This window comes from Lytechinus variegatus, chromosome 11, assembly GCF_018143015.1.
Source record: "Lytechinus variegatus isolate NC3 chromosome 11, Lvar_3.0, whole genome shotgun sequence".
Classification (NCBI taxonomy): Eukaryota; Metazoa; Echinodermata; class Echinoidea; order Temnopleuroida; family Toxopneustidae; genus Lytechinus; species Lytechinus variegatus.
Genome location: NC_054750.1, coordinates 12,992,155 through 13,006,486, shown reverse-complemented (window position 1 = coordinate 13,006,486; position 14,332 = coordinate 12,992,155). Strand labels below are relative to the sequence as shown.

General features: G+C 35.2%; 2 protein-coding genes across 4 annotated transcripts in view; both read left to right on the top strand.

Annotated features, from left to right (window-relative positions):
- The window catches only part of LOC121424040, a 28,066-nt gene extending 23,709 nt beyond the window's left edge, over positions 1-4,357 (top strand). For both annotated transcript variants that reach the window (XM_041619616.1, XM_041619615.1), the window contains exons 15-17: positions 292-466; positions 2,110-2,176; positions 4,144-4,357. In XM_041619616.1, the coding sequence (XP_041475550.1) occupies positions 292-466; positions 2,110-2,176; positions 4,144-4,197 (296 nt within the window). In that variant the 3' untranslated portion in view covers positions 4,198-4,357. The remainder of the gene's footprint in view (positions 1-291; positions 467-2,109; positions 2,177-4,143) is intronic.
- Positions 4,358-11,428: 7,071 nt separating this feature from the next.
- Positions 11,429-14,332, top strand: part of LOC121423653 (sushi, von Willebrand factor type A, EGF and pentraxin domain-containing protein 1-like) — a 43,132-nt gene continuing 40,228 nt past the window's right edge. Inside the window, exon 1 of one of the 2 annotated variants that reach the window (XM_041619067.1) lies at positions 11,429-12,446. In XM_041619067.1, coding sequence (XP_041475001.1) covers positions 11,745-12,446 — 702 coding nt within the window. In that variant the 5' untranslated portion in view covers positions 11,429-11,744. The remainder of the gene's footprint in view (positions 12,447-14,332) is intronic. The other variant, XM_041619068.1, reaches the window with a different exon arrangement.

The following is a 14,332-nucleotide window of genomic DNA, read 5'->3' as shown; positions in this document are numbered from 1 at the left end:
TAGGGGATGATTGAATAATTGAATGTTCTAGCTTTACTTATGGATTTAGTCAACACCTTTCATTCAGCATAAGGGAAACCTGTAGAGGCCTTTGCTTCCTTGAGAAACCTTAATCACAAGGATGCCAGTTTTCAGGCAAAAGCCTGAATTCAGGCTCTGACAATTTATTTTCAGGCCATATTTTTAGCATTTTTGTGTACAAAATATTGTATTCTAGGTGATTTTCAGGCCCTCTGATCAATTCCAACTGGCATCCCTATAATCATAGCCACTACATATTATATCCATTAGGTGTGTTGATTGGAGCTTCACCTCCTGTTTCACCAATATCAAGAGAGCCACCATCACAGAGACCATTGCCTACAGGGACATCCCGTAATGCATCAGCAGGGAGGACAATCCATGTATCCATGCCAAAGCTGAGTGAGCTGGAAATATCTGCAACAAGTACTCCTGCTTCCAAGAGGTAAGGACTTCATTGGCTTCAGGTTCAATTGGGAGGACGAGGTGCAAGGTATTGAACAATCAGTTGCAAATCTATTTGGGGTCCCTGAGCCAATCTAATGCCTAGCAATTGATTGCAAACTCCCATTTTATTGTTGATGCCTCTTGATTGGGCAATGTTCTTCTTGAAAAAGGTAGTGTGTCCTGATTTGCTGCAACAAAACCTGATTAATCAAATGTAAAATAGATTTTCTGGCAAACCCCCATTTCTATTTCATTATGAGAAAGTATGTAGAGTCCATATTAAATATTTCAATTTTTGCCTTGCAAAAAAAAATGTATAGCAGATCGAGATTATAGGTGCCATATTTACGACGACGGCGTCAACATCAAATCTTAACCTTTTAACCTAAGGTTAAGTTTTTGAAATGTCATCATAACTTAGAAAGTATATGGATCTAGTTCTTAAAACTTGGACATTAGGGTTATCAAGTATTAATGAACATCCTGCCTGAGTTTGAGGTCACATGACCAAGGTCAAAGATCAATTATAGGGTCAAAGAACTCAGACCATATTGGAGGAATCTACATCAAAATCTTAACTGAAGGACAAGTTTTGAAATGTTATCATGACTTGAAAGTATATGGACATAGTTAAATTAAACTTGGACATAAGGGTAATCAAGTATTACTGAACAATTGAGTTTCAGGTCACATGACCAAGGTCAAAGGTCATTTAGGGTCAATGAACTTGTATAATGTTGGGGGAATAAAAACAAATTCTTAACCAAGGTTAAGTTTTTGAAATGTCATGACTTTGAAAGTACATGTAATAATGAAACTTCTACATACAAGTAATCAAGCATCAGTTAACATCCTGTGTGAGTTTCAGGTCACATGACCAAGGTCAATGAACTTTGGCCATGTTGGGGGTATTTATTGAATTGCTATCATAACTGCATATTTCATGATTTCACATAATTAGCTTATGTAAATACACCAGGGCTCCTTAACACAAAGGTTAGTGGTTAATCACTAATTTGAACGAACGATTCTGATTGGTTCCTGGTCAGTCTTCTGAGCAAAATGCAAGGAGAGAAAATTACGCTAATAGCAGAAATAAGACAGACTGAAGAGATCTTGAGACCCAAGCTTAATTCACCTATCACGTTTCAGGATAAAGAAAAGGCATGGGCAGAGATTGCCTTGAAACTAAAACAATTATGACAACGCACAACTGTCTTAAAGTTAGGGCAACATTCTTAGCCATGTTGTATTAATGGAATACAGACTCTGCATTTTTAAGAAGAGTTACTTAGCCATGATTCATCCTATATCTGTCTAAGTTGCGCAAAAACTCTTAAACAAATTCTAAGACAGAATTCTCAGTCCATTCTTTATGGAATACGTGTTTTGGCGAAGAATTTAATTATTTAAGCTTGCTTCATGGAATATGGGACCAGATCAGGATCTACTATGATGTGATGACAATTGACTTTGGATTTACAGACTTTCCCAAAGAAATCACTGTTGCTGCAACTACTTTCCTTTATCTTTAATTTCCTTCTGAAAATAAGAATGTGATAATGAATAGATTTTCTTATACAGTTTTTTTTCATATTTTATGAAGATCACATGTTGATATTTTGTGTTCTATATCCACAGGACATCAACTGGAAGCAGTGGTCCTTCACCAGGCATCAACCAAAATGACTGGAAAACACCTCTCAAGGTAGGGATTATTTGTCTCCATCTCTTACTTTTCACTCTAACTGCTTTTCTATCTCTTGTATTTACTCTTGCTATATTCTTGTTCTGTCGACTCCATGCAATAATGGCCCCCCTTCTGATCTTGGTCGCCATGCTTTCGATCGTGCCAAAATTTGGCATGCATATTCTTTGCCATAGGCCAGTATAAAAAAGAAAAGAAATTCTGAGAATAATTATTTTTTATTTATTATGAATAAAATATGCAAATTTATTCGTGAAAAATATCATTTGCAAATTTAACACCCAATTTCACTTCAAATTTTCTTCTTTTTTCAGATGTCATGTATTTTTTGTTATTAGAATTTCATATGTATTTTTCTGTTTTTTAATCTTTTTTTTTTCCAATGGAAATTAATTATTACAGACCATGTAACAACTAAATAAAACCCTAAATTTATCAAGCAGACTAATTAGAATGAAAAATAATCACCCTGTTATGAATTTCATCACCCATAGACTTTGTATAAATATGAGCCATCTTCGGCATAACATCGTCTTCTAATAAGTCACATGGCATCATGATGCTATAGCCATATGTTACGAATTTGGTCTCAAAAGTTGCCACACGACTTTAAAGAAAAAATTCAAGAAAATTTGCGGCGCAATTTTTTTGTCTTTCAGAAATATCGTGCAAAGCATTGAGTAGGGGCTGTCATGGCCTCCCACCGTCCTTTTAGAGTTAAGGCCACCGCACACCTTACACCTGATTTTGGAATTAAACGTAATAAAATTTGATCTAATTTTGAGACATGGAACATCTTATTGTGTTAAGTTTGAAATTATCTTACAAATACCTATGTTCAAATCTATGACAAAGAATAAAGGCAAATTTAAAATCTAAGCATAATGACATCATAGCAAACACACGATTGGCTACAATTTGAAGCCAATTTGGCTTTTATTTTCAAAATAAATGCTTGCAATCATCCAAAATTGTTATATTCCTTTTCTTACAGCTAATTGAAGCTCCAATAAAGGTACAATTTTCATTCACATTTTCAGAAAAAGAGCTAAGTGCGATTCGTTACAAAATCAGATCGTTGACCAATGGTAAGGAGTGCGATGCCAATAGAAACAATGTTTTATTATGGTTTGATGCACAGCCAGATTTTTTGGCCCCCCCCAGGTCCCCCCTCGAGATCTCGGGCTGTCAATCACACCGTAAATTTGCATGGAGGTTGTCTGGGCATAATCTACAAATTTCTATATGAATTTATTTCATGCAAATTGCGATTAATTGATAATAGTAATTTATATGCTACTACTAGTATGCAAAATCCTGCTTTTTCATCCAACTCCCTAAATAAAACTCCAATGAAAGAAGATGACCTAATTTTTGATGTAATAACTCCTTATGGTGATTTTAGCAAATGTACATGAAAAATTTGTGATATCAGATCAATTTCTTACTGTTTTTTGTAATTTCATATGTATTTCTTTTTTTTAAACCTTTTTTCATTGTTCAGTTATGAACTTTGTATGGGATTCTTTTGAGGTCATAAACAGCATAAAGTAAATCCATTTAGACTAGCAAATCAAAGACAATCATACATTTATGATTTTTGGTTGAAAACACAATTTGCATTGACTTTGTACACAAAATCACATTTTGGAGCAATTTTTAGTCTGACATGCACTTAAAAAAATGTTGCGTAATTTTGGAACCGTGTACCTGGTGTCACAAATTTGGTCTCCAAAGATGCAGAAGACTTGAAAGTAAAAAGTCAGCGAGGGGTGTGGTAAAAAAAATTATGCGCAGCGAAAATATTGGGCGATTCGTTTGGGGGGCCTCCTTGGGGGGCTAGATAGGGTTAAGTGTTGTTACTGTTATGTAAACTACCATGTATTGTCATCGCTGGTTTGCATATTTTGTTGTAACACATAATAAAATAGAATCATGTATCAAACTTCTGTCTTGCTTGTTTCCAGGATTCCCCTGGAAAAGAGGAATTCTTTGCTCTCAAGGCCCACATATCAACCTAACATCACCAGGAAAAGAAGAATTTTTTGCTCTCAAGTCCACATATCAACCTAACATCACCAGGAAAAGGGGAATTTTTTGCTCTCAAGTCCACATATCAACCTAATATCACCAGGAAAAGAGGAATTCTTTGCTCTCAAGGCCCACAGATCAACCTAACATCACCAGGAAAAGAGGAATTCTTTGCTCTCAAGGCTCACAGATCAACCTAACATCTTCCCTGGAATCATCCCATTAATCTGCTATTTCATGAAAGGACTTGTTGGATCAGATACTTACCATAACAGTGCTTTTCAGTCAATCAAAATAGAGGAAAGTTGTCAGATCTGACAACTTGTCTGACAAAAATATTGATGAAACATTTTCCTGCTTCAGGTAACGTTTTCCTCCTGTATCAGGAAACGGGATAAAAAAGGGCATTTGTCTTTTTCAGACTAATCAAGAAATCAAGTCCAAATTTCTACGGAGATTTCATCTCCCTCATTCAATTTTCATGGTAAAGAAAATGTACCAAAGAAATCCTTGAAATAAAAGTCATATCTTTTTCTTCTTACATAATATTTTTGGATGTTTTAAGTGCATGATTAAAGCAGTCTGTTCTTGGGGAGGTAGTTGGCAGCCAACTAGTTCACTCCCTCCTTTGAGGTGTTGTGGCTCAGTGGATAAGTCTTCGGACTTTGAACCACAAGGTCTGGGGTTCAAATCCCACCGCAGCAATAACGTCCTTTGACAAGGTGTTTATCTACATTTGCCACTCTCAACCCAGGTGTAGTAAATGGGCACCCGGTAGGAAGGAATTCCTTGAATGCTTGTTGCACCCGATCAGGGTAGCCGTGCTGAAGCCGGGGTAATAGTATGCAGCGCTTAGAAACATTTGTATTAAGCGCCATATAAATGTTGCATATTGTTATTATTATTTGATGGTAACAATAGTTTACCTCAAAACATATTGTTTTGCTCATTCTACAAACTCTTCATCCATGATACATTTTGTGTGAAATCATTATTACATATCCTCCCATGAAGAGAAAATCTAATCTACCAACATGTTAAAAGAGCCAAATTAAATGCAATGTCTACAAATGTTGATAATGTGTGACATAACACATCATGGTTGTATTGTCAGTGGGGTGTTCTACATACCATCAGTGATCTGGACACTCAAATGGTCATGTCTTTTAATGTCTTCAATTTATCTCAAACTTTCATAGATCTGTTACTCTTATGTTTCATACGATTTAACTTGTATTTGCTGTCCCGTCAATGGAGATAAACATAGAAAGTAAATGTCGCCCTCTTTAGAGGTTTTGCATGCTACACCATCCACACAGAATATACGACTATTCAGGTAAATGAGGAAGACAAATTAGTTTTAAAATGCTACCATTGTAAGTCCTCTCATGCTCTATTGAAGATGTATTTACCTGTTGATTATTTTGATCTGTTGTAAGCCTAATTATTAAATAAAGTTGTATGGAATTCACACTCAAATTTTTGAATTCAATAAAAAAAAAATTACAGCTAATTGCTGGAAATGTATTTATCAATCCATAAGAGCCAATGAATGATTAAATGGAAAGTCACCTTTGTTTGTGAAATAAAATTACTTATCTTGGCCAGCTTGTGTAATAATTTAAGAAGAATTTATTTTATTTTTCATCCACTTTGTGATTTGTTTTACTTATAATGGTAAAGAGTAAAACTTTTCTGATAATGCATTGTAGTTTCACTTGACATTGTTTTGAGACTAAGCCTTGACAAGTGATGATGGGTAGGTAATTTGCCACTTGGTCCACACCGACTTTGTCTACTTTCCATCTGGTCTCACCCACTTTGTTTAATCCTGGATGGACTTTGTCTAGTTTGTCATAACTTTGAAAGTATATGAATCTCGTTCATGAAACTTTCGCATATAAAATATGATTTGTATAGCGCACATATCCACCTTGTTTGGTCTCCAGGCACTCTTATATTGCCCTGGCTAAGCTAATCTACTGATTTCGGTGCTCACACTCACAGGATTTGAGGAATTCCTGCAGGTACCCATTTACCTCACCTGGGTTGAGTGCAGCACAACATGGGTAAATTTCTTGCTGAAGGAAAACACGCCATGGCTGGGAATTGAACCCGCGTCCCTCAGATGGAAAGACGAGAGTCTTAACCACTAGACCATGACACCCCAAATATTTCCAAATTAACCTCTTTGTCTAATTTCCAGTTAGGTTTTGCTATTTCACCTTATAACCACTTGGTCTTATACCACCCATTCTATGTGATAAGACGAACTATTCAAGAACCAAATTTTCATTTTCACAAAGTTCAAAATAAGGTAAGTAGTTAGCCCATGTGGGCATTAAGACTGTATAAGAGGTAGCCTATGCGAATGGTAGACCAAGTAGTAACAGGACCGATAGCAGACTAAGTGGGTTTAGCCATGATGGTATTCAATGATAGTATATTAAAGTAGAACATCTGCTAGTAGACCAAGTTAACACAAACTGATATCATTCTAGATATTAAAGTAAAAATGATTTTTTTTGTGAATAATGGAAGAAAATAAGTGTTTATTATTTGAATGAGCGTCACACTGATGAGATCTGCAGAAAACAAAAAATCTTGTGTCCTATGTGTATTGATGACGCTTTGCCTTATTCTAGACCAGTTAATTGCCCAAGTTAATATATGCTACGTGGCCCTCCGCTTACACAGGTCATAACCATTTTGCTTTATTCCACTTGCTTGCCTGACCATGCATCCCATGCTGCTAAGAACAAGAAACTCAAGCAATGAATAAATATGTGTTATGATCTCCTCTCTCTACAATTATGACAATGTACTTCATGACTTCTTTCTCTATACATTATGTTAGACAAATATGTTGTGAGATGATGTGCATTATATTCATGTATTATGATTAATAACAGTGCAACAGTATACATAATTCAACCTTTCATAATTCAAATAATCGCCAGTCTGAGTTATTTTTCAGAAAAAAAACATTATTTTCCTCTTCCATGTGAATATTTATGAGGTTCCAAATTCCAATAGATTTGACTTTGACAGATTCCTCTGTATGTCTGTATTATTGCCATCCAAGTTATAAGAATATATTAGGCACATGCCAAATATTTATAGGATTAATTAATCATTGTCTATGCTTTGATATACATTGGTGCTCAAAAGTTAGTTGACCCCACCAGAAAATGAGAATATATACACTGTTCAAGTTGTACCATTACCCCCGGTAGATATTTAATTGTGAAGTAAGGTGATTATATATCATATTCAATAAAGTTTGTTCCTCTGGGCTTGCTAAAAACTGTAGTGTTGTTGTCTCCATCCAACACTCAGCATGAAGGAGTCCATTTTGTGGCGGGGTTCACTAACTTTTGAACACAAATGTAGATCTGTGTTTGATATTGATGTGCTTTTTTAATGTGATATTTTTCAAAATTTCGATGCGCTACATGGAGCTTTCAAGAATTTGAAATATTAAAGGTATTCAATGAATTATCACAAATACAGTGTCTTAAAATATTCCATTTTGATTAATGTGTATTATACTTTGCAAAGTCATGTTATTGCCCTCGTTTTGCACGTACAGAATTACTAAGAGAATATACGTTGGATAATAAGCAACATAATTCTACTTGACTATAAATGAATTTTTTTCTTTTCAACAAATTTGATAGAATATTTTATATTCTATTTATTTATTTATTTATTATTATTATTATTCATTTTTTTTTTTGGGGGGGGGAGAGGGGTTAGAGTTGTGTGTTGCAAATCTATGCTTTCCCCTTGTCTTTACCAAGCCTAGTGTATGCATATCATGTATAAACAAATTAAAAGACAATCCAAATCTATTGTGTTTAATGCCCTACCTTGGTCCTAGAAAACATTAATTTGCTCTGTTAGCTAAACAAATCCCATTATGATTAAAATAGAAGATTACTAGGTTTTTGTTTGCTTTGCATCATCTCATATGTATCACGAGATTTGTTTTATACTGTGCAGTTTAAGGGAAAAAGAATGCTGAAATATCAAATTGCAAACACCGTAATTCACGGACGACACATTTCAGAAATTTTCAGCATATTTTCGGCTATGGAAAAACACTTTTTTTCATGTAGGAAAGGGGTTATTCGAGATGATTTTTGAGACTTTCCTCAATAGTTGCATAATATCAACAATTTAATGAGTCGTAATATTAGCATTTGCAAATTTCAATGAGTAGTCTCAGAAAAAAATATTTTGCTTTTGTTTGATTTATATTATTTGTTTACCGAAAAATATGATTGCACTCGCTCCCGGGACTCGCTCCACTATTTGGCGATTTACAAATAACCATATAAATCACAATGTAATCATTATGTAGACTTGATGTTTTGGAATTCGACATATCAGACTAAAAGACATATTTGAAATCAACCATTCCTGAAGTTCAACCCCTTTCTGTCACTCAATTATATGAAGCGAGTCGGAGCTACACCTGTCGTACAGATGCGAACCTTCGTGATTGGTGCGAGCAGCGTAGGTTATCAATTATATACCATATCGTGGGTTATCGCCCACTTGGGTGCCGCCAATCATAGGCGCGAGCCACATTTCTGCAATTGTGTCTTTTATATTTGTATGCTCGACCGGGATGCCAGATAAGGCTGCCTTTGCTTTAGAAAATGGTTGACACGAAATGACCATTTTAGGACATATTGGCGAAGACCTTGCAAATTGGAAGCGTTATATCTAAAAACTGATTGATTTGAAGAAAAAAATTATGAGAAAAAGAAGAGTAAAAAATGTGAGAATGAACATTATTTAATGTTATCATTTATTCACGTTTTCTTCAAAAGACAGGGTTGTCCTATTCAAGCCAAGTGGGCTGCTTTTATAAGGGAGCCCTGATGGATCAAAATTGGATATGAAATAATAATGTCATGGAATTCGAGTACATGAATTTATTCAAGAATGACCCAATGCCTATATCAGGAAATAGTTAAATGATTTTTTCTGTATTTCATGCCATGAGGACTTTTAATTTCGAAGAACAAAACGATATCGTCCGGTGCATTCCATTTTTGAAGTTTCTCAGAACTATTCGGAACAAATATTGAAAAATTAGTGTATTACACTTTTTCTTTTCTTGAAATACTTCACAATGGGTCCAGTACAATTTTACAAAAAAATGAAAATGTTGTTTAACGAATATGCATAATCGGAAATGATCAACAAAAATCCCCAACTTTGGCATTACAGGAGAAAACAACTACCGTAATTAGTACGCCTAAATAGTAAATACGATATAGGCAAAGTACCCAACCTTCAGATGCCAACAAAGTTAACCAATTACGGGGCAAAAAAATTCCCAACTCTCATTGCCATATAATACGATGCTGGTAGTAATGGGTAATTAACTCGAATACCCAAGTGGGTTACAATACCCCATAATCATGATTTTTTTTTATATACCAAAAATTGAGGCCTACTATACCCATGGTTATACCTAAGCTTGTCCAACGTTTTAAGTGTGTAAAAATTGTTAGGCCTACTGACGAAAAGAGGATTCAGATTATTTGGTTTGAGTGAAATTATTCTTATTTTTAATCTTATCAGACATTATCAGACATGAAGTTAAAATTCTGTGATTAAACCATAGAGCTAAATCTATTCATGAACATTCTAGAAGTGTATAGTTCGATCGTCTTGCTCCATCGGGTAGAATGATTATTATAATATGATATTTTTATGAGGAAGCTCCGAGGAAAGGTGAGGAAAGTTTGGATGACATGTATACCTCACAAGGAGAGCTGAAAGTCAGTATCAAAGAGCTTCACCACAGGTATAAATTACATGACCTCCCATCACCGTGACACTGGAATAAACGACATTCAAACTGACAGTCGAGAAAGAATGAGATGAAAGCTTATTGACATAAAAAGAGTTCTGGGCGCGTGTGTTAAGTGATACCATAGTTACCCCATGGCGATACCCAATAGCACTCCTACTGCTGATGATGAGCGAGTATATGTAGTGAACTCACAGGGTATTTTTTATCCGCAGGATGAATTGAGGAAAAAAAACACGACCAACTAATGTTCATGTTATGAATTGTATAGTTATTTTGCGCGTTGGTGACACACGGAAAATAAATAGAGTAAAATTCACGGAGCAAAATGCTGAAAATGTCATAAAAATCGGATAACAAATAATGAAGCTATTGAATTTTAAAGTTTATCAATATTTTGTGAAAACAGTTATATGCACATCGTCATGAATATTCATTAGGTGGGTTGATGATGTCACATCCCCACTTTCCTTTTTCTTATGTTATTACATTGAATCATAAATGTTTCATTTTTTTCATACATGGGGAAATGATGTGTCTCCACTATGATGAAATAAGTTGTGGCAATAAATAACTAATGCACTTAATCAGTTGTCAATCCAATTGTTTGAGTTCTTGGTAGAAAAGTTTTGAATAAACCTAATTTCTTAACCAAAAAAAAAAGTGGGGATATGACATCATCAGCCCAGCTAATCAATATTCATAAAGTCATGCCTAGAACTGTTTCACCAGAATAATGCACATATTTAAAATTCAATAGCTTTGTTATTTGGTATCCGATTTTGATCAAATTTTCAGTATTTTGCTTTGTGAATTTTGCTCTCTTTATTGAGATATAAATAATTCCAGCTTGGACCATCCCTTTAAATAATTTTCTCGTTCATGAACATTTTTCCCACAATTTTCTATTTCTCCCACAATGAATATGCTTCTAGGTGCCCCATATATCTTAAAGGAGTTGTCGGTGTTATTATTTTGGTCAGTGACTTTAGATTTGTGAAGACTACCAATAACAAAGTAATGTTTTCCTTACGAATCGTATGAGCAATGGTTATAAAACAAAACACTTGACTCTTATTCCATACCGATTGATAGCTATAGCCCGACCAGAAAAAGTGTAAAATTCATTGTAATTTGTGGTGAACGGTGACAGCTAGAGAAAGAGAAAATATTGATTCGAGAGTATCGAGTTATTGCGTTTTTCATATACATAGCTTCTTTTCATTGCATAGATGAAAGATATGTTTGATAATTATGGTTTTTGACATCTGGAAATCCCCCTCGTCCCGACTCTGCAATGGAACTCCAATTTCCATTGATTCCCGTTATAAGAGCACACGACAGGTGTCCTTCCCCGAACCCTCCTACCAATATAGGAAAGAGATCTTTGCATGACAGGCTAATAGTACTGGTAGAATAAACGTAACCTTTTCCGGAGTCTGGCTGTGAGTTTGTCGCTCGCTGTAGAGTCACTTCCAATGAACTCTCTTTGTTGGTCGACATCATGTTCCTGCTGCTGCCATATAATGTGTTGATTTGATCATTATCTTGAATAGACAGCTGTATCTATACATTACAAACATGATCACGGAATGTGTAATGATGATATCGTCTATTTATTTCTGGTGGAAAGTTGGTGGATGATACTTTTTTTTTAGATGACATCATCGTTTTATTCATAGTTTGAACGCGGTTTACTGTGTAATGATGGGGATGTGTTATTTAATCAATATTCTGCTTCTTTTCATGTGTTTCGAAGTGTCGTATGAACGGCGACTTCCAGTTCGAGCTCCAGATTTAAAGCTCCTCCTCGACTCAGGAATAAACGTCTCTTTCCCAGATGAACACCGACAGTTGGACTTTGCGGATTACCCTCAAGCTGATGGCTTAGCAAGCCAGCCCCGTCCCGCTGATGATCCGCTCCCTCTCCCTCTCCTTCAATCTCTTTCATACCTTAATATCGACCTAGAACGATCCCATCACGAGCTTTACGAAGCGCTATGGAGGAATGCAGACGTTCCCATAGATACCACATCTGCTACTAAAATAGATGTCCTCGGATACCTCCTCAAGAAACAAGTGCAAAAACTTCGGCGGGTGAGCAATGGTCAGGTTGAGTTAGTGTTTCTTGTCGATAGCTCGGCCAGTGTCGGGATAGAGAATTTCTTCAATGAGCTGAAATTTGTGAAGAAACTTTTGGCGGACTTCACAGTGGCACCTGATGCGACCCGAGTAGCTATCATCACCTTCTCCTCCAAACATCGAGTTGAATTGAATGTTAATCAGCTTGATAACAGCATCCCTGGTAAACATCATCATAAATGTGCTCTATTGAATGAAGATCTTCCTATGATTACCTACGTTGGTGGAGGAACATACACTAAAGGAGCCTTCGAGCTTGCCAAGGTAATCACTTTATACTTTTCATTATCTTTATTTTATTTCATAGAGCTGGAGGGGCTGTATTCACGGGCCTTTCTCAAATATTGTGCAAGTGTATTGTCTGTTAATGATATTATAATATCCTTACTAAAATTAACCTCAAACAAAATGCCAGCAACCAGTGTGAAAGTCATATGACTTAAAGGGGAATCCAACCCAAATAAAAACTTGTTTTTATAAGGAAAAGAAATGTCAGACAAGTTGATAGGTGAAAGTTTGAACAATATCGGACAAACAACAAGAAAGTTATGAATTTTTAAGAGTTGTGAATATTGGTAATCACTATACCCATGGAGACTTCAAATTTGCCGCACATGTGATGTCATAGTGATGTAAGGCAAGGACTACTCTTCCATGTACTCCAATACATATTATGGCTAAAATGTCATTTTGTCCCAAAGTTTTATTTCAAATTGAATTTTTCTTTCATGAGGACATAAAACAACATACTACCTGGGTTATATTTAGATTACTTCCCCAGGGGAATTGGTACTTAGGGGAAAACCACAAATCCCTGATAATAAAGTACATGGCCTATGGGAAAGTTGTCCTTGCCCCTTGTCATAATTTACTTACCCAGTTGCCAATTTGAAATCTACATAGTATTAGTGATCTCAATTTTAAAGCAGCTATAACTTTCTTATTGCTTGGCCGATTTCTTTCAAACTTTCACCATTCTGTTAAATCTATTTTTCTCTTTCCCAACACAACATTTTATGGCCAAGGCTGGATTCCCCTTTAAATCCTAGATTTAATTTTTAATAATAACCCTGACTTATTGTTTGATTTATAATGTCTTATGGGAATAGGGGGAAAAACTATCCATTAAAAATGGCAATCTTTTCCGATACTGTTAACTTGGTCAATGCATTATATTTCTGGAATAGCTTACTTTCAATAAATGCTTGTCTTGTAAATGTTGAAACAATAATCTTTACCTCTGTGGAATACACAAACACAAACTTTTTGTAAAATAAAAATGTTAGATATGTTCAGGTGCATCATGGTTCATGATAAGCTGATCAATGTTTCTTTCAAGGAAGGAAGATTACATCAAAGTGATTTCCTGATGACCCGAAAGTAACTTTTAAAGAGGATGACTGAAAACGCCTCGACCAATTAACACATTATATACACTGTTATAAAATTTATCCTTAAAATAAAAGAAGTTCATGCAGCAGAGTCTCGAGAACACCTGTAATCTTACCAGATTGCGTAATCTTACAGGAAATTGGTATTCGGTGTATGGAACCTTACAAATTTCCTTTAATAAAACACCCTTTTCCCCTTTTTAAACAGAATTGTTCTGAGTTCTGATAAATTGCAGAAAAATTCATGTTTTATGAATCTACAGAATGATTCTGTTATTGCTCTCTGCAAAATCTTCTTTTTATTTTCAGTAAAATCAGTTTTTTAACAGTGTAGGGCCTATATGTCAACTTATCAACTTGCAGGTTGGTGTACGACATTGTAAGCTCTTGATATACCTTATGGATTGTTTCTGATATCATATACTAGTTATGTTGCTTTAATTGATTGTTGTATTGTATTGCGTTATGATAACATAATAGAGTACATGCCTTTGAATGATTGAACAATCATTTGATGATAGATATAGCATGACCAATTCGATCTTGATCTTTTGTTCGTATGGGGATCATAACTATTACGCTCTAAAATGACCGCTGCACTAGCTCAAAAAGACAGCTGGAATCATTCTGTTAAGATGAGGTTTTAAACATTTTTTTTTATTTAACAAATTTTCCCCTCTGGAGAGGAGGTGTATAAAGTGAGACAAGACGATTAGCAGTGAAAGAACCGACAAATCAGAGACTGAAACTTTCGGTCTA